We start from the raw sequence: 20,817 nt of genomic DNA on the forward strand, positions 1-20,817 counted from the left end.
TTATATATGACAAACATAATTTGCAGCAAAATTAATGTCACATTGGTATCTCTTTTTTGCTTGAAATACAATGTAACACAATTCAAAGTTCCTTTCCAATCCATCCAGTTTCAGCCGTAGATGTTTAAATGTACCAAAGTAAGTGAATAATGTTCATATGTGCAAAAAAAGGTGTAGAAGCAATACAAGCAAACTTGCCAAACATTTCCAAAAAAATAATTGAATATATATTTTTATTTAAATTATTTACAGATTTTTGAAACCTTCCCACATGTAATGTAGCACCACATTGAAAAAAAAAAAAAAAAAAAGGTTTTCATGAATGAAAAGAGTTAACGTTTTGTTTGGGATGATGTTGGTGATGCGCAAATGAAAAAAAAAATCACAAAGAAGACACTTCACATTTTGCTGGTGGCCTATACATGCCTTTATGATGATTTCAGCAGTCTACATAAAGCTTGCTGCAGTAAATGAAATGAAATGGATGTTAGACACGGTTTCCGCCATGCACAATGACCCAGAGTAATTTGGGAGGATTCGTTCAGCTCTGGTGCAGCACAGTGAAAAAGCCGATGCGAGGCCATCATTGGCAGTCTGTGCAGGCTCCGAGGAGCTGAAGTGATCGTTCTCCTGTCTGCTCACTGTTGCTTTCATCTTAATCTCTGCTGGCGAACTGCAGAAAAGGAAAAAAAATCAGATAAGAACAAAATTATGACCTGAAATATCTGTCAAGAAGATGTCTGGATTTGTTCAAGATATATTTACTTTCCCTAAAATTAAGCCCAAAACTCAATATGTGAAAACAGCCTCTTTGCACGAGTGGCTGCAACTCTCCCCCACATTCCTGATTTAAGGTTAATCTTGCCAAGCCAACCTTAAATATTTTTTCCCTTCATTCCAAACTTTCTATGACTATTTCAAAGGATTTTCAGAGCATGTGGTCCAATGGTTTCTTACTCATGTCATTGTTTCGTGTGATGGCCATGGCGGCTCTGGCACGGGGACCCTGCTGGGTAAAGTGGTAGCCGAACTTGAGGATGCTGGAGTTGTTCTCCAACATGGAGGCGATCTCCATCTCAACAGAGTCTCCCAGCTTCTGCCTCTGTATCAGAAAGAAGAAGAGTGGTGAACTCAGACATTAAATTCTATACTTTACAATGTATTGTCAATTTAAAAAGTGCCCTTTCAGCCGATTCAAAACAGAGCATTCATCTTACTGTGACAAAAATAAGGATTTCTTCTTGTTATCATATGCTAATTATCGCTTTGTCTAACTTTAAGTGTAGGGTTGCAAGTAATATCTACATTATAGCTCCATTTTATCCTAAAGACCATTTTATCCCAATAGAACACTTTGCTTTCAGAGTGCAGAGTGCTCCCAGTGTGTGTTCAGCAGGCAGATACCTTCGCAATACAATTATATTCTTTCATGATTAAATTTAATAGCTCAGGTGACCCTGACTCATCCCTTACTTATGTTGCTATAGGCTGAGGCTGCTTGGGGACTTCCTATGATGCAATGAGCAGCTTTTCTCTGATCTCCTCTTATCTACTCTCTTTGCAACCATTGCATATCAATAATTTTGTGTCTTCTCACCCTTGTAGTTTCTGTTTTGTCCTCTTTGCAGGTGTCTCTGACTCCGGTACTGTACGTTTCCAAACCGTAGTTACCTGCCTCACCAGTCTCCCCAGTGCTTGTTGTTGTCTCAAGCAGTGTTTAGTTTTCAATGCTACCCTGATTTCTCGCGTCTTTACCCTCGCCCCAACTGGTTGAGGCAGATGACTGTCCTCCCTGAGCTTGGTTCTGCTGTAGGCTTCTTCTATTAAAGGGGGATTTTTATGTCGCCACAGCGCTAGCTCAATTGTTGGGACTTATCAGATTTCTCTCTATCATACAAACTGAAATTTCTGACTGTACGATGTGAATTGCTCTAAGAAGACAAATTGTGAATTGGCGCCATATAAACAAAGCAGAAGTACTAACTGGATCTGCTGCATGATATTCAAGGTTTCATTTATTATTTTCTGACCTGGTTGTCAATCTTGAGCTCCACCAGAGTGGCGTTGTTAGCCATGGCTTTGATGACAGCCATCATGCCGTCTGCAGTGATGAAGTTGGACTCGATATTAAGACTCTGCAAGCTGGTGTTCTCCTGCAGCATCTCAGCACATGCCTGACGACACACACACAGCAGTGCACACAAATGTTTCCAATATCCACAAGTCAGATACTCTGCGTTTAAAAGTTGGAAAATATTGCTATTGCCAAGTGATAAATTTCTTTATAAGATCTGCAGTATATCTGTCTTTAACTTTATGACCAAGCGTTTGAATTCTATGCACTCCATGAGAAACCTAGTTTGTTTAGGGTTAGGATGATGGATGCTTTTATGTGAGATGTCATAAACACATGGTGAAGTGCAACAGTGTCCTCACAGTACCAGATTAAAAGAACCAGTAATCCTCTTAATGCCACAGGATTGTCAATTCTTGCATACATAACATATTTAAATTGCAGAGATAAAGAAAATAGAAATGCTTTCATGAAATAAACAAGTAAGCTTTTTATACCAAAGCAATAAAGAAAGTAACAATGAATATAAAAATTGTGCTTTCATTGGCAAGTCATTGATATTTTAAAGGGAGAACGTACTCACATAAGCCACAGGGTCATTGCTACGGGTCGCAGCGATGCTCAGAAACTCCACATGAGAGTTTCCCTTCATCGCCTCAAAGATCTCTTTCAGAGTTGGGATGGGAATGTCCTTCAGTGAAGATAAAGGGACGTCAGCTTTGAAAGGTATGGTTTCATATTCTAACTGATCAATACAGCAGCTGAATAATTCACACTCTTTTTGAACTTTTGTTGTTATAAGGACAAATAATCCCGTCAGGTTGGCACTGGACATGGTAAAATGGCACATGTAAGGCAAAAAGTATAACTGTGTGTCAGAACAGAGATTTTATCTTTCTTGTGCTCTGTTTTGTAATGTCCCACTGGGCTGACCTTGATGTTGTTGAGGTTGACTTCAGTCAGGCTGCTGTCATTGTTGTGGATTCTCTCCAGGGTTTCTTCCACATTGGTGGGGTTTGGAGGCTCTTCAGGGAAGATCTTAAAAGGATCTCCTTTCACAACACCTGCAGGAGGTACAACATCACAGCTGAGGCTACAGAGTGGCAGTGTAAGATCTATTACAGTCACACAGGGAAATACATTTTCATGAACTGTCCAAAGGATGATTGAGATAAAGAAGAAGAAGATCAAGAATGTGACCAGCTGCTTCTTCTGGATGTCAGTGGTAGCTCAGAATAGAGCTTTATAAAATGGTGTTGCACATACTGTTGATGCCCTCTGTGTTGGCGATCGTGCCCGTGGTGCCCAGAGCGTCGTAGTACTGCTTGTTACTCATCAGCGTGTACATTCCAAGGATAGCTGCAAGCACAAGAAAACAGTCACTATGAAGACATGTCACGACTGCTATTCAGATAAAAATATCTGTGATATTTGAATACGATCATACGTTGCAGGTTCAGCTCTTGTCACGTTTGTTTTTATAGTCTGCATTGTTGCTGTGTGCCTGTACTGATATCCCCAAGAAAAATTCTTGTGCACTGCTCTGCTGGCTAATTAATTTTTTCTGATTTGGATTCAGTTCTGAATCCAAAACAAAAGGAGTTCGGTTTTCCCTCATCTCCTATATATGTGTGTCTTCTCTGTTTATCTGAGATAAGGATATTGTTTTCTGAGCTCAGTGGCGACCTCAGTTGTAGGCTGTGATCTTAAAGTCTCCAGGGTCCTAAAGTAAGTAATGATATCTTGCAGAATATGTGAGTTTCAGGGTCAGTCAGTGGACCTCTAATGTTGTTACTGTTATTCTATTTGATATTGACTCGGTAATAAAAGACCACACAAATCTACAGTATCTACACTATGTACCAGGTCAAATTCTTAGTTCATAGTTGCCCTTAGAAATATATATTCAGTGCTAAATATAAACCTCCTAATGACTGTTTAATCTAAGAAGTCAGCCATGATGAAGGACTGTTTACTTCAATAAAAGTACCAATATCTTTGTACCATTACCACTGCAACCGAAAGTTCTGGATTTAAAATTTTATACAGTATTGTATTATCAACAAATTGTCCTTAAACCTGAAAAAAGGTTGGGTTTTTTTTTGTCAACCTAACAAGCTGTAAATACAACACAAAGCAACTTTAGTATTTATTTAAAGCCATGTTTCTGGACAAACTTAAGTCCAATATTTGCTTTTGTTTTGCTGTTTTTATCTCAGTTTTGGGAACCACCAGTTCTGGCATGTTCACCAGCGAGTTGCTAACCATGTTATTTGTATTGTGTAATTTTTTTTTCAAACACTACAAGACATATCATGATCAACATAAGCAGTAAATGCCATGGGTGAGTATTTCTACCTTAAAACTAATGTCCCAATGAGAGTCTCAAAAACACAGATTTGGACTTCTGGGGTTTCATATGTAACAAACCTGATCATGTACTTGCAAAGTGGAACTTTCCATATCATAATTCTTCAGAATCTGTTTCTGGTTTGAATATGTATGCCTGAACTATGGCAACGTTACAACTTGCCGTAGTGTAACTTAGACTAGTTTAACAGTGTGTGAGCAGAGCAAGTTCGCTCCAGCTGGAGAGTTTTGGGAGGGGTGAGTGGAGAGATTTTATGGAAATTTAGGGCATGCACACAATTGCAATGCACACAATTAAATCTACAGATTATATAGAATGACCCTTTTCAGGGTGCAGCATTTTTAAATTTAGTTACTAATGCTTTTAAATGCTGAAATTGGCTGAAATGTTTCCTACTTTGAATACTGGTGAGTTTTAATGTGTAGCTTGGAAAATTTTTTTATGAATTGATCATACACTGTATTTTGTATATAAAATGTGAATATGCATAGTTAGAATTTCATGCGATTGTTGTAATTGATAATAAGTTTGCATTGTGGTTATGTTATTCATTTTTTTGTTTGTTTGTTTTTTAAACTGATTTGGTATTTTGTCCACTAGTTTTTATTCACTGTACTTTAAAATCTTGAAACTTTTTCCAGACAGGTGCTATATAAATAATTAATAATTTTAATTAAGTAACAAGTACATAGAGAGGAAGTTGAGCATAAATTTAGAATTGTGTCACTGTGTTATTTTTTTAAGCAAAATGATCCGCTAGTTAGTGAAATATTTTAACTCATACCCACTGTAGTTTCATTTGTTTCGACAATAAGTGTCAATATATTGGTAGGCATTGCCTCAAAAATGCGTACTCATAAAATTTGTCTTATTTGTTTCACTTAAACATATTCAGTCTTGATCATTTTTGCATTTTAACCAAGAGTGACCTATGTTTGTAAAAGTAAATGTTTCTTCTTGATGTTACTGTTTATGACCAGGAGGAGGCAGACATGGCTCTGTGTGACTTGCTGTAAAGTGGCAGCACCAAACTGTCACAAACCAACTGCTGTGACAGCAACCTCCTCCTCCCTTCCTCCCACCCACCAGCCTCCTGACCTGGTGTGGGGAACCATGGGAAGGGCCTTGTGAGGGAAGGGGAGGCCAAGGGGACAGCTGCCTGCTGAGGGGGTAGGGGTTGGGGTGGGTTTGTGGGGGGCGTTACCAGCCATAAACACCCACACGTCATCCAGTTTGGCCCTGAGAATAACCCACGGTAGCTTTACAGCACAAACTAGACTGCAAATGACTGAAACTCTCAATATAGCAACATGCTAATATCTTAATTAAAATAAAAAACATCACAATCCTAGGTTGACTTGTTGGGTGCTCTCTCTGGGCTTCGGCTAGCCACGCTATTCAGCCCCTTTCAGTCTGTTTGCCAAAAAGCCCCAAACAATAGACTGACAGAGGCTAACTGAGGTTTAATCCTCATCTGGACCTCATCCAGGGTTAAAACGGCAGTTTCTCTAACAGGCTGATGGAGCTGGACAAACAGACCCTCCTGTTCTGCCTTTCCGGATGCCTGCCTGCCAGTTTGACCTGTCAGATGAGTGTGGCCGGGTGTTCAGAGGATCACACTCAATAAAGCAACATGTTTTATGGTTCACTTTCGGCCCGTTTAAAATGCCAGCCAGCGTTTAGTCTGCAAAGAGGATTTTATAAAAATGTAAGGTTTTCAGGTGGATTAAAAAGGATTTCTAATAAAACATACAGTAATATAACATTTGCCCATTTGCTAAGCCAATCCTCCGAACAGTGCTCGTCCAGTCACTGATTAGCAGCTGTAACTAGATGAGTAAGAGGAGAACTTGGCATTTAGGCTGCATTAGTTTGAGGGCTAAAAGTCAGTAAAAACAACTAAAAATCTGTTCAGTCATGCTCTTGTTGGATTTTGGTTAGTTTCTACACCAATGATCCATGTAGACATTCCCCAACATTACATTAACTTTCACAAACATTTCACTTTTTAATAGTAATTGAACTTTAAGATACATTAGTACATTAATTAAAATGATGACCCAACAGTCAGGTTATTAGAATGCAAAAGTCCCTGGTATATTTCATATCATTCCCTTGCTCTGCTTCCACAAATGTCATCTCTGTTCAGTTTCTACATAATAAAGGCAAATACACAGGAAAATCATATTTTAAAAAAAGAGTCAAATCTACACTTTAAATGAGGCCCTGTTTAACACAGGCCATTGTTAAACACTTTCCCAACATTACCCACATTATATTGTTGAGTTTAAGGTTCAGCTAAATAATCTGAGCTTCAGGAAACATGGAAAACGGTGTCTTTATCTGTGAACACAGCGGTTTCCCACTTGTCTGTTTTCAACAGATACAGTATCTTTGCCCCCACCATCCCCAAGTCCACTCCACCCTTCCTTCGGCGGCCCGGAGCCAGGCTTATTTATTTTTGTGTTGCTGAGCATGGGGAATTGGACCTCATTGCATGTCTGGCCATGTCTGTTCGCTTGGGACTAGTGAAAAGTGTCAGTTTTAAGGGAAAAAATATGAAGCTAACAGCAGAGACAATGGCTCTGTATGATAGAAATATGTGGGTCAGAGCTGTTGTGATGAAAACACTGAGGCTGCACTATGCTGTGTAGGTCATAATGGGTTAATAAGCACCTGCTGATGGGAAAGATAGACTTTTTTGTGTGTTTTTTTAAGTTTTTGGCCTTTTTGCCTTTATTACAATGACCAGTGAAGAGAGAGACATGGGGAGACGAGTGGGAGAAAGACATGCAGTAAAAGGCCATGGGTCAGACTCGAACCCATTGACCGCTGTGTTGGGACTATAGCCCTTGTTTGTGGGTTGCCTGCTCTACCTGTTGAGCTACAAGGGCGTACAGAAAGATGGACTTTTTAATAGAAAGACAAGCGTGCAACACCAGTCAGTTTTATGAAGGGACAAAGCTTTGTAATTTAATTGCAATTTCTACACATTTTATTTTTTATTTATTTATATATATATATATATATATATATATATATATATATATATATATATATATATATATATATATATATATATATATATATATATATATATATATATATATATATATATATATATATATATATATATATGAGCTAATTTTTAACCTAGCACCATACCTGAGCCACCTTATATTTATATGTGCTTGTTTAGCAGCACGGTGTGGGTTTTGCTCTGCTGCAGGTTCAGAGGCGAGACAGACTCATCCAGGAAACAGAGCTAGCCAGAGCTGACTGGCACAGCATTGTCTAATGAGCTTCTCCTCTCTGATGCAGTTGTGAACTGAGACCTGGAGGGCAGCCACACAGTCCAGCCACACCAAAGAGGCGCCAGCTCACCAGTCTGGCCATTGTTATTGTGCCACGGCGTCTCCTGTTGAGGATAGTTATTTGTGCGCTCCGAGCTGGGCAGCAACGAGGAGTGCACAGTATCTGTGTTTCTTTGAAAAGTGTGGTTGGAAAAAATAAAAACAGTTTGTTGCTTTAGTTCTGCCTGAGGCTGAATTTGTACTGAGGGAACCCACAACAGCAGCCTGTCCTGCTGCAGTACTGTTTAGTTTTTTATTCATTGCTCTACTTTCCAATATTTTTCACTACTTAAAGTTTTGAATTGGAGTTTTGTTGTTTCAGTTGTGCAATCACGATAAAGTAGAATCGTAAAAGAATTGTTTAGTGTCTAAATTTGTGATTCCCAATGTTCTTCTGTCATTTACCACTTTATCATTCTTACAACACTATTTGGTAGATTACAAGTAAAAGCAACTTTTCGGAGTAAAAATTCTAGTTGCAATATTTTAGTAGTCAGAGCTGCAGTCATTTTTCACCGATTATGGTTTTGCAGGACTAATGTATTACTGGGTGTTGGACAAACACTATATATAGTTTCTTGTGCGTGAAAATAATGTTCAGAGAGTTTAATTAAGCCACGTAATTAAAAGTGATTAAAACACTTTGTTCACACATCTGCACTTGTAGAAGTCATCATGTAAATAACGACATAACACAGTGGCTACTGCTACCATTAGCATTACTAGTATTAGTGTTTGTCTAACCTGCAATATCACACATCTCTGCATCAGTGGCGTTTTTCAGAGCCTCCTCCAGCTCTGGCTCCAGTATCACCTGCTCATGCTGGGGGATTTCTGCTGCTTTCTTGGGCACAAAGGTCTTTCCTGGAGATGAAATGAGAAAAAAAGATTAATTATTGTTTCTTTTAATCTTAATGAGGTTCTGTAGTCTGAATGTCTCAAACTATAAACTTGGACCTGTTTTCGTAAAAGCTCTCTTCGAATCATGTTTCCCAAAACACGAATAAGTTGGGGCTTATCAGAGACTTATGGAGCAGCTCTAATAAACTCAGTTTTCCATTTCAGCCAACCCTGTGCGAACTTGTTTTTTTCTTCTTGGCTCATTTATCTTCATGATTTCAGCTGAAAATCCCCTCAGAAAAAAAAGATTTTCGACCGGGCATAGATATGCCTGTTGTATGATCGGTCTCCGTTTAGTGGATTTGTTGTGAACAAACTACAGTACGAATATTCTCAGCCAAGTCAATTCCCCATGTAGGTCTAAACATGTCGGGCTGTGGGAATCTAATGGAAACGGCCCCAAAAGTCAGTGAGCTGCAAAAAACCCCACACAGACCTGAAACTAAGAGCCTGAGTTGCTGTGCAGTGGTGCATCACAGAGCACAAAACTGTATATGTATCTGAAGGAGCAGGGGGGAAAAGTCCATGGAGATTCAGGACCTGCATGAACCGTAGCTGAAGAGCTACTGTTCCGAGACAGTTACATCCAGTATATATATAGAAATCCTGTAATTATTATTAAACATCTAGAGATACAAATACTAAGTGGGCTCTGCACCAAAACTAAGGAGAATATGTTCTGTATATGTAAGGTTGCCTGATGGAGACACACCTTGACTGTGTGCAACTAAGTTATTGTAGTTTGCTTGGATATTATTCAATTTTTTAAAAATTTTATTTTATGTCCTGCATCCATATCTAATATTACATACATTCAGGAGCAGTGGTACAGCTGATTGCATGTGGCATAGCTGTATGTTGAGATGTATCTGTTAGGAAGGCAGAGACCCAAAGAATCCTGAATAGAAATCTTCAGGAGAGTACTGCCACAAAAAGCTAATCATCTGCTTTGTAACAACCAGGAAACATCCAGCCAATTGTATTGTTGGACTGACACAAGCACAGTGTCAATAAACTTTTTGCATGCAGAGCAGAAGAATAACCTGTGGGGGAAAACATTTTTAAAATATAATTTTACACAAAATTTTACACATTTTTGAAAATCACATTTGACTGGTCTTTCTGTACATGCAATGTTTACATCACAGTGACCCCTGAAAGTACGGTCGAGGCTCTCTCATCATTTATTTACACAGACAACTGGTCATGCTAGCCTGAAATAACTACCCAGGGGTGTAAGCAAAATGTCTGCCGAGTGGCAAGACTTGTCTCTAAGGACTTTAGTTCACTCCATTCAAAACTAGCGGCATTACATTCAGCATTCACAACTCTTTTAACTGAAAAACAGAAATAGTATATGTATCTTTCACAGTCAGTTTTGTTTCAGTTCCTCAAGAAACTGTACTCTCTATATGCCACAAGAGACATACATGAGGTTTTTTGTGTGTCTCAGTGTTCAGTTCCAAGACTGGAGGCAAGATTAAAGAACTTGTTGCATATTTTATCACAGACAACCTACAGGAATCCTCATATGGAGCACCTGCTCCTCCCACCTTTCTTTTCTCCAGTGAAAGGCACCAGGTCCTCTCTGTCTGGATCCTCCAGAGCCTCCTTCTCCAGGTGCTGCAGCAGGGCGTCACGGTCAAAAGGCCCCGTCGGACTCTTCTTGGTCTGGTCTCGCTGCCTGAAACCAGCTGGCAGCATGGCATTCTGGAAGAACAGGAAGTCACATATTATGTTGCTGTGGCATTAAGACTACAGAACAGGGAAATGGATTAATTGTTATTTCAAAGAGTGGAAACTGAATCAAAGTTTTAGTGACATCAAATGATCTTCTATGCATGTAGCGGAATTCTTTGCGTAAAAGATGGCCAGCATTTTGTCAATACTTTTCTTAATTATTTACATCAGTATTACTTTCTGTAAAGAAAGCTAAAGTGGATTTTTATTTTGAAAGTAATTTGCAAGCTGTTTGGGGTTTTCAATTTCATAATATTATATAATCCAAAATCAAGCATCGTCACTGTTTTGTGAATAAGAGGTTGGATCATTATATACTAAGGTGGGTTGAAAGTTGCTACATTTCCAAAAGGTTTTAGGTTTTAGATTCAGTGAAACAAACCACTGAAAGTCAGAGCTCTGCATACTTTTCTGCTCTTAGTGGAGCAGGATTCTCCAAATAGCATCTGACTCCACATAAAAATATTATTTGTTGCATTATATTGCCTTTCCTTTATTCCAAAAAACTGTTCGACTGAAGTAAGAATATCATTTTTTTTTCACTTTTTGTTGTTCATGTCTTCTAAGTAGAAGACATGAACTCAGTCACTAAAATGGAACTGATTGCACCATTTGTCTTGAATATCCCAACTCCTGTAAGTTTTTGAATCTCTTAAGTCAACAAGCTACAACTGGTGTCATCCTGATAACAAAAACCTGCAGGACTTGTGCACCTCAAGCACCAGATGTGACCATCAACACCTTGTGGAAGTGGAGAAAGTGATCAAAAGCTGACCCCTTGGAAGACAAATGAAGCTCTGCTCCATACCTCAGGGTCCATCTCCTGCAGCTCATACTCCAGCTGATCCAGCTGCTCGGCGCTGAGGCCCTTGAGGATGGCATCCTCGTCGATGTCCCTGGGATCTGACATGGCTCCTGAGGCTGTGGTTCACATACACACACACTCACTCATGCACACCGCTGCACACCCCTGGGGGAGACGACACTGCAGGTGAAGCAAAGACAGGAGGAGAGAGAGGGGGAAATCACAGCGATTTTTTTTGTAATGGTGTCTTGTCTTAGGTTCTCATCAGAATTATACGTAAACTGTTTGACTGGAGTAAAAAATATCACAAATGTAGACTGCATTTAAAGGTGGATGAACCCTTCTTGATGTCACTTACAGGGCTTCTGAAGTCCAGGCTAATCAAAAAATACACAAAGAGGTGGAAAGTAAGTGGAGCTGAGGCAGGCCACGCAAATATCTGTGGACTTAACTATAACTTAACCCTCTATTTTTTATTGAATGGTTAAGTTATACAAAAATTCACCTCCCACACTGGTGTCATGAGTGGAGAAATTAGCCATTGAGACCAAAACATTTTTGTACAAGGCTGTTAGCATGTTTATTTCTGCTGCATTGTTGGACTTTTTAACGTGGGCGTCTAAGGTACAGACTCAGTTTTGGATCCAGGCTCTAGTGGTCGCTCGGGGAACTGCAGTTTTTAGTTACTCCAAAGTGGCTTGATTTTTTTTTGTCCCAGTGGTTGCCATTTGAGCACAACAACTTGTGACCCACAAATTAATGTATTACCATTTCTATTGCAAAAGACTTTACTTTGACACTACCTTATGAAAGACAAAAGCTATGCAAGATACTGAATCATCACAGAGTATCTTACATTTAATATACAGTAAATAGATTTGTAGTTAGTAGTTGTAAACAGATGAGCACTGAACCATACACATTTAACACAGCAGATGAACCACACGAAAACTCTGATCACAATATTAATCTATCAAGCCTTTATTTTTTCATTTATTTATCTGGGCATGCCTTTACTGGATAGCTGCTAGGAAAGAAATGACATGAAACTAGACAATAGAGATGGGATAAGATATCCAGCCAGATGCTAACTGGGGATGTTACAGTTCATGGTCAGCCTCATAATACCCAGTTTTTCTATTTGAGTAATTCATAAACCACTCTGCCCTTATGTCACCTGGGAACCTCCTGGAGCTCCGTCAAGGCCCCCATGGGGGTCCCCCACCCCGCATTTTGTCAACCACTGTCCTGGCAAGCAACTTCATCGAGCTTATCAGCTGCCTATCCAGTGTGCTTCAACAATGAGAGGATGGTAATAATAGATGCATTTCCAATAACAAATCTGCAATACCCAGGAGAGTAGAGTCCGTATAAATATGCTGCAGCAGCCCACTGATCACATTCTTACATAATCTTCATTTTCACCTTAAAACACATGAGAGGTGAACAACCGCCCACTGATGCCCTGCAGTTTGAAAGACGAAGAGGCTTTGCAAGGCAAAGAAGCGAAGGAAACGAAAGAGAGAGAGAGAGCAAGGTCTTTGTAACTTTAAACCCATAGCTCACCAGACAGCGACTAAGAATAGCAGAATAGAGAGAAGGGAGGAGTGGAAAGTGCAGTCCCTTATTTATCATTGACGGACACTTGCTCATACAGTAATGGACCCACCCGAAACATATCGGTGATGAAAAGTCAAACACACAAACTGCAAACACCCAACAGCTTCTGGTACTACAAAGAGTTTGCTCCACAACAAGTGTTTTACAGCAGGCGACTTTATGTGTCAGTATATAATCACATTTAGCAACATAGTGTCTGGGCTCCCTCCTCTGTCCCAGCTTCAGCCCCCACCTGACCTCCCTCATCCTCCCTCATCCTCCCTCATCCTCCTCCCTCCTATTCCTCTCTCCACCTTCCTGCTGCAGCTCAGCAGAGCTGCTCTGTCCAGCTGCTGTTCATCACCAATCACTCATTAACGGAACTCCGGGCAGCTGTGGTGCAGCACACCTGATGATCATCTCCACCATAAAAGCCGGCTGCACACTCTACACCCTTCCAGATAGTAAAGTCTGCTCATGCAGTCAGTTGTCTAGCCTTGAACCTTTGCTGAGATTTTTCCATTGAAAAGCCTTGCCTTGACTAACCCTGTTTCTCTTGCCTAGCTCTGCTGACCCAGCTTCCCGGTTCCACCTGCTCTGTCCCCCCATCTCCTGCACTCTGGATCCAGCCCTGACCAGACCTCCCCCCCTGCCTCCCTCACCTTAGACCTGCTACCTGCTCCTGGATCCCCTACTCGTCGTGGAGGGTCTCTGCCTGCCGTGTGCCCCCCCTCGGCTCTGGAAAACACCCTGCCTGTCGCCCCCCCTGGAACGAGGCCCTCCTGCCCACTCTCCACCACCAACCTACCCCCACCACGGAGAACGCCAACCAGGCCGCCGGTTCCTGGTACAGTCACATCCCCCCAACCTCCCCTTTAGTTCAGTTATTCCAGTCACCAGGTTCCCCACCCCGTCCAGCACTCCCCTTTGTTTTGTTAAATAAAATCCACCTTGGTTCTTGCCTCAGTCCCTTGTCTGTGTGCTCTCTGCTCGGGTTCACCCCCACGTTGTGACACAGAACATTATGAATGTGTGCTTTTAGCGGCTTTTGCAACTCTATATTAGTGTTTTGCCCTAAATACCTCACCAACAAACTAAATAGTAGCTTCTAATTCAATTTTCCAACAATGTGGGATGTTGCAGTTGGCTGGCAGCGAAAGAGAGATTCAATATGAATAAACTTGTCCTGGCAGCTTATAGAGCAAGTGATGACCAGGACCCCATCTAGTATCTAAACTGATATGTTTTAAGTTATTATAAGTGCTACAGCTAACTATCAAAGTGATGTTGGCAGTACATGTTTAGTGCTTTAAGTGTGGCGCAAAATCAGGCCAGAAGACATTAATGATTAAGCTAATGTGGGTTCATAGACTGTTTATAAAAGATGAATGTAGCCTCATATTACAAAAAAAAAAAAAAAAAAAAGCCAATGCAGAAGTAAACTCTAAACTTGCTCTTTTTACAACAACCAGCAGGGGGCAACTCCTCTGGTTGCAAAAAAGATGCCAGATTGTAAAAAAGTTGATGAGAAAATCACTCTATTTCCCACTTGACTTGTTTCTCAGTAAGCAGGTCCCTGCTGAGTTTATGGTCTCAACAGTTAGTTTTAAGCATCCTTCAATACAGCATGGTGTTCATTTTGTAAATTATAGTCCAATTTAGAGTAAAACAGGATAAAAATTAGGGTTCGGGGTGCATAGTGTCCTGAGGTTCTCAGTCAGATCCACTCCTGTCTCTGTATGTCTGGTTTCAAAAGACCAAGATGATATATTCGTTGTACAGTTCATACACAACCTTGAATTTTACAAAGCAGATCAGTATTATGAGGCAGTAAAATTGTAAATCTAGTTGGAACCAGTTAAGTATATACTACAGCAGAGTTTACTCTGCGCTATTCTGGTGATTATTTATCTGACTATGAACAGAATCTTAAAGCTTGCAATCACAGCACCACGACTTGAATAAATAAATATTAGTTTGTCACCCAAGATGATCCAGTGATATTGTATTAGTGCGGGTTTTCTCACATTTTTTAAAATGTATTTATTTTTATTCAAATTAAATTAATTTGAATGTAAGGCTTACAGGTGTAAATTACCACAGCCTGTCTCTCTGCTTCATAATACAATATAGAGCTGCTATATTGTAACTACAATCTATTTTGGGGTTGATTTTCCACTTGTTGCTTTGAAAAGGTCTAAACTTTGTCTTCCAAGTTCAATTTAAGCTCAATCTCTGCCAGGAACAAATGAATGAAGGTACACTGTCTTATGCTTTCTTAAAAGGATTCTAGAGGTGGAAAGGCACAAGCTGTGTTTGTTTGTGTAAATGGAGATGTAAGTGAACTGTTCTTTTCCAAATTATTCCAGGACTTGTAAATGACAATTAATGGGCAGTCCATTCTGTTCTGCTCTATCCTGTTCATAACAAACCACAGCTATAACCTTGTTCTTGATGCAATCTTGTTCTTGTGTCTTTGTTAGAAAGGACACACACACCAACCACCAACAGTCCATTACTTCAGAGGACATAGCAAGGACATGCCTTCATTTCCAAAGACCTAACCCACCCTTAAACCAAGTCCTCACACTAAAATTGAACATTTATGATGTGGGGATTTGCTTTTTTGTGAAATTGTGTCACCACAATGTCACCATGTAAAGGGATTCATGTTCCTACAACATGAGTAATACAAGTACACATACACACAGAGTCAGAACACACACTTCTTGTGACTGATTGTACCTACATGCAGATGCAACATATGATTGACACAATGCCTGTCGCAAATCAGTGAATGACAAGTATGGGTGCATATGGAAGCGCCGATGTTTCAGATGTGCAGTATTTTACTCTGAGTCTGAAATTTAGTGAAGAGGTGTGATTTTGTTTACAAACCTAAAGTATGTTCTTGGTATTGTAACTAATATCACATAAAAACTGCTTCATTAGAACATAACTCTTATTTCCTGATATTTAGGTCTTTAACTGTAGATCAAAATATGGGCAGAAACCACCAAAAAAACAATTCATTGTATAAACTACACTATATATTAGGTTGCATTGGCTGAAAAACTGGCATTTCAGCATTAGGCCTCTCAAATAGTACATCTAATATGAACCACATAGATGCTAAGCTTGGCAGAGATATAGAAAAAGCATGTAGGCTCCACAAAGCTCCTCTTCAGGAAGCTAAAACTGTAAAACACCTGTTTAAACATGTTCCTGTGTGCCTGCACCCCACTGGCAGCTTCTCGTCTGGGCTGTGTGGCTCTAATGCGTAAAGCCAAAGACGCAAACAGTGGATCACACGGCTGAGTATCGAGGAAGATGGAGGAGATTTAAAGGATGAGAGGAAGGAGGCTGCAGCTCAAAGGACCAGGTGGAGGATAAAGCTACTCTGACTCGCTTTTTATCGCGTATAAAAAGTTTTACCAGCCTAAAGCTGAAAAAACAGCTTTTATATCTGGATCAACAGCTTATGTTGTTTGTACTTGTGAGATCTACGTTTAATTTAAGGTTTCCCAGTTTTAAACCTGGTTTTAAGTGTCCTTATTGCTAACGTGTGAGTGTCACTAGAGATTTTAATAATGTTCCTCCTAATTAATTGTTCATTTTTATTCGAAGGCCTGAGGTAAGTACAGTACAGTTTGATGCTTAACAGAAAAGCATCAAACTAACATAATTATGAAAATTATAATCAAATATATTACAATATTTTAAAACATTCCGACCTAAAAGGCTAAAAGAAGTAATATCTCAGTTTGATAATCTAGAAAATCTCTATTAGGCTTTAAACAATGTGTACAGTTGTGGTTTCTCTATAAACAAAAGAAAATAAAAATAAAAAATTATCTGCAAAACCTGATAAATTTGATTACATTTTGCACATTTCATTCCTATTCATGCACATTATATAAATCTTTATTTCAAGGCAGCATAAATTGAAACATATTGTAACATGGTAATATTAAAAATACCAGCTAGACCACTAATTTTCTCCCGTATTTGACGTGGAGAGCAGTCTGTGACTTAAGAAGTGGACGTGACACGGGGCTCCATCCAAACAAGGCTCATGTGATTTGCCTGCAGTCAAGCCTTTGAGCCTCGCTTATTGTTGAGCTAAATGCACGGCTGTTTTCTGACACTTGAGCTAATAGTCAGGGCTCAGGCAACTGCATACCAGCAGCCAACCAGTTAAAGGAACCGAAGAACATATTACTTTATATAGTTTAACTTCACTGGCAAATGTGTGACAGAATATTTCCCACAGACATCCACAAATCTAGATCAATACTTTTACAGTTCTTGGGGAGTCTTTCCTGCCAGCTGGATGCTTTGCAACCTAATAGAAACTGGCACTCTGGTAAACTGACAAACAGACTGTCTGTTTGGTGGTTGGGAAGGTTCATCTGTCCCCAGCAGTCTCAGCAGGGTTTCTCTGTGAAACAAGACCAGCTGGGAGTGGAGCAGTGTGGAAGCTGTCACCTGCCACTGCCAGACTTCTTTTTCCAGTCAAAATCTCAACCATCTCCTGCACCTGCAGCTGCTGTTTTTAGTGGGAGTTGTGACCTCAGCTGGGCCCAGCTATAAATGTCTATATTTTGTTGGGGTTTATTTAATTACAGTTACTTAACATTAACTTCAAATCCACCTGAAAATATGCCAGGCTGTATTTTTTTTTGTTATGTGTGACACCGATTTGATGTCATCTGTTGTGGCTGTTTCTAACTTGCTATATTACAAGGTCTAGTGGTAATATTAGATGAGTAACAGGGTCGGTAGCGCAGAGGTTTGAAAAGAGGATATGCAACCTTGACCATACTGGTATTTTAGCCCTATTTTTGAATTGACTGAGCTTTTTTTTTCATATTTTTTGACGGATTAGCAAAGACGCACGTTTGGATGGGCTAAGTTCACTTCCACCTATAGCTGCCACTGGCCTGTTCTTCTATCAACACCAAAACAAACCCATGCGGTCACATTATTCCCATTACAACCTGAGGTAAGACCAGAATACAATAAAATCAGACAAGTGTGACTCTTCCTAGCGACTCACAAAAGTATTTCTCATTATTGCTTTCCCTGTAAGTAAATATTTTTAGCAATCTGCTGTGATAAATGGCATAATTACTCCTATGAAGCATAATGAGATAGAGGAAGGGACAGAGAACCACACAGCCAGCTTAATTAACATCTAATGGGAATCCTCAATTCAAGCAAAGCCCCCTGAAGCATCATGTGACACGTGTTACTTTGTCAGGATAAATTATGCATCTTTTTGGTGTGACTAAGTTTATATGAGGATAATAACATAGAGCACACTATGATGTATAAATAAATGAATAGCCAGATATGATTACCTAAGTGTAGATTTAACTGTCAGAAATGCTGTTCTGCAAAAAATCACATAAGATTACATAAAGCCTTTTTATCTTTAGTCTTTATTTTTTTTTTATTTTTATTAATTACTTTGCTTACTCATACAGGCTAAATACAATAACATTTTATCAGTTATGATAATAATCAGTGCCCTCATTGATCTGTTGCTATAACCTTTGACAACTGTCTGACAGATTTACATAACTTCATGCAGATTGCGAGTTCACACATTCCAATGTTGTCTTTCTACATTATTCTTTGATGACACAAAGGTTAAAAACATCTAAGATTAGATCAAAATTTTACTTAGGCTTCAAGCTTTGCAGAGGTTGATATTTTACCAACGTTAGATCCAAAGCCAACAAATAACATAAACTAAATTTTCAGCTCAACTTCTAAATTGAAGGCCAATTTCCACCTTTTTCAGTCTTGTAAAGTTAGGTGGTGTTAAGCATTTCCCAACACAGAACTGCTCTGCCTAACTGAGGGTCTAATTAGTCAGAAAAACAGAAAATACGTGTCAGTGTGCAGGGATTTTGTGAGAATAATGATGTGACACTGACCTCAGTCACTCTGCTTGGACACCCCTTCATTATCAAACATTTCAACTAAGATTACAGAAATCACACGAAGCCAGTGTTTTCTCCAAATAGAACTAAAGCAGTGTTCCCAACTGCCCTGACAATTTTGCTCATTATGATCCTTCCATCTCCAACCATCTGTTGTTGAGATTTTACAAACATGTGCACAAGCACTTTGGTCACAGCAGTTCAAGTATTCAGAGATTTCACAGCTTGAGTCTGATTGGGTAAAAGCTCATGGAGTCATTTGAAGAACACACTGAGGGCAGCTTCTTGATTTTTGGCAAAGGCAACTGGAATTCTTAAGCAAAAATGCTTTTATTTTGGAGATAGAAAGCAATAAAAATGTGATTCACTGCATGTCAGCAGATATAATTTGTTATAAATGAGAAGGAGCTCCAGTACTGCATGCAGCAGAGAGGAGTCACTGAAGGTTTTATAGGTAAAAAGCCATTACAAGGGTTTAGATTTCAGAGTGACAAAGGTTATACACTCATAAATGGTCCAAAGTTATTTACACCCTGCTTCTGTGTCACGCTGTTCGCTTTTACTGAGGCAGAAATAAACTTAAACACTTGTTTAAGTTTCCCTGTTATTTGTGTTCTTGCTGGGTAGGTCTAATTTTCTGTAACAGTAGCATGACAAGACAGGCTTTTTAATTCTGCCACTGACTGCTCAGAAGATTTGCCACCATCCGCGGGTCATCTTCTCCACGTCTTACCGCCCAAGTGTAACATTCCAAATCAGCCCTCAGCTTAATTTTAGCTTCACAAGTCAGCTACTTCCAGTCGTGTGAATCCTCCCCGGCTTGGGTTGCTCCTTGAGACCGTGTCAGAGCTCCATTTTGAGGCCTCAAGAACAACTTGGATGAGGAGCTTGTATTCACCAAAAGGGAGGTTTAAAGTTTTTTTTTCATGAAAAAGAGCATAAATGTTTCAAAGATACACAGTCATCACAACGCTTCCTGGCAGTAACTGAGCTAAATTAACAACAAGGTCACATCTACATTAAATACAAGCTCTGTACTTTTACACAGTTAAATCATTGGATCCAAAAAGACAATGTGACCAGGTGATAGATTTACAAATGTCAGGCACTAATGGATCCTGACTGGAGGTGATGAGCAGGCAGAGGGTAAACTTTAAACTCCTTTCCAGTTTATAAACTCAACAGCCCCCCTGAGACAACATCTCCAAATCCCCCATGATGAATTAACTACACAGCAATGGACAGCCATTGGGTGGATTATCCCCTCCACATACCATACTGATGGATTCATTTGAGTGACAGTTTTCTAGTTTTCGACTGACCTTCTGCAGAAGGTCCTGCTGGGAAAAATAGCCGCCAACAAAGTGGGACACGGCTTATTTCAGTTTCAAACTCAAATCAAGTCCAGTTCAACATCAAACCATGAAACTTCTACACAGAAACACCACATTTTACAATAATGCACCCATACACCCTGTAACATTGTCCCAGAGTTTCACAGTCACACAGCAGACTATATTTAACAGAATTAGAGCCCCAGAAACAGGCGGAGAGGATGATAGAACACGCCGGTAAGACCAACTAAAACAGACTCAGAGGGAAGCAGCCTCACACCTACCTTCACAGAAGCGCAGTGCTGAAGCCTCTAGGCAAGGCAGAGCCTGCAGTTACACAAAGTTGTCTCCCTTTTTTCTCCCCCTCCTCCCTCTCTCTCTCTCTCTCTCTCTCTCTCTCTGTCTCTCTCTCTCTCTCTCTCCTGTGTGTTAGGCTTCAGGGCTGCTATGCTGAGACAGGCATACTGACAGCACTTTGAGAAGTCAGCATTTTATTATTTTGGCTGTGCGACAGAGGAGGGGGTGAGAGAGGTATGTAGAAATAGGGAGAGACAGACAGAGAGAGAGAGAGAGAAGTGGGGCATGAACTAAGTTCATCATTCATTCAATTAAAACTTTGTGAAATCAGACTGAAGGAGACACTCTGACACCTAGTGGTCTAAGTTGAGACGTACATTAGAAATGACACCA

At 39.8% G+C, this 20,817-nt stretch overlaps 1 protein-coding gene across 1 annotated transcript; it reads right to left on the minus strand.

Annotated features, from left to right (window-relative positions):
* Positions 1-216: 216 nt before the first annotated feature.
* Positions 217-20,566, minus strand: tmod4 (tropomodulin 4 (muscle)). The gene is made up of 10 exons (XM_023276929.3): positions 20,412-20,566; positions 11,247-11,423; positions 10,252-10,408; positions 8,543-8,662; positions 3,341-3,433; positions 3,008-3,138; positions 2,658-2,765; positions 2,031-2,174; positions 958-1,102; positions 217-673 (listed from the first exon to the last, which is right to left on the minus strand). The coding sequence occupies exons 2-10, from the start codon at positions 11,346-11,348 to the stop codon at positions 651-653; spliced, it is 1,023 nt and encodes a 340-aa protein (XP_023132697.1). The 5' UTR covers positions 11,349-11,423; positions 20,412-20,566; the 3' UTR covers positions 217-650.
* Positions 20,567-20,817: the final 251 nt, after the last annotated feature.

Source organism: Amphiprion ocellaris, chromosome 9 (genome assembly GCF_022539595.1).
Source record: "Amphiprion ocellaris isolate individual 3 ecotype Okinawa chromosome 9, ASM2253959v1, whole genome shotgun sequence".
NCBI lineage: Eukaryota > Metazoa > Chordata > Actinopteri > Pomacentridae > Amphiprion > Amphiprion ocellaris.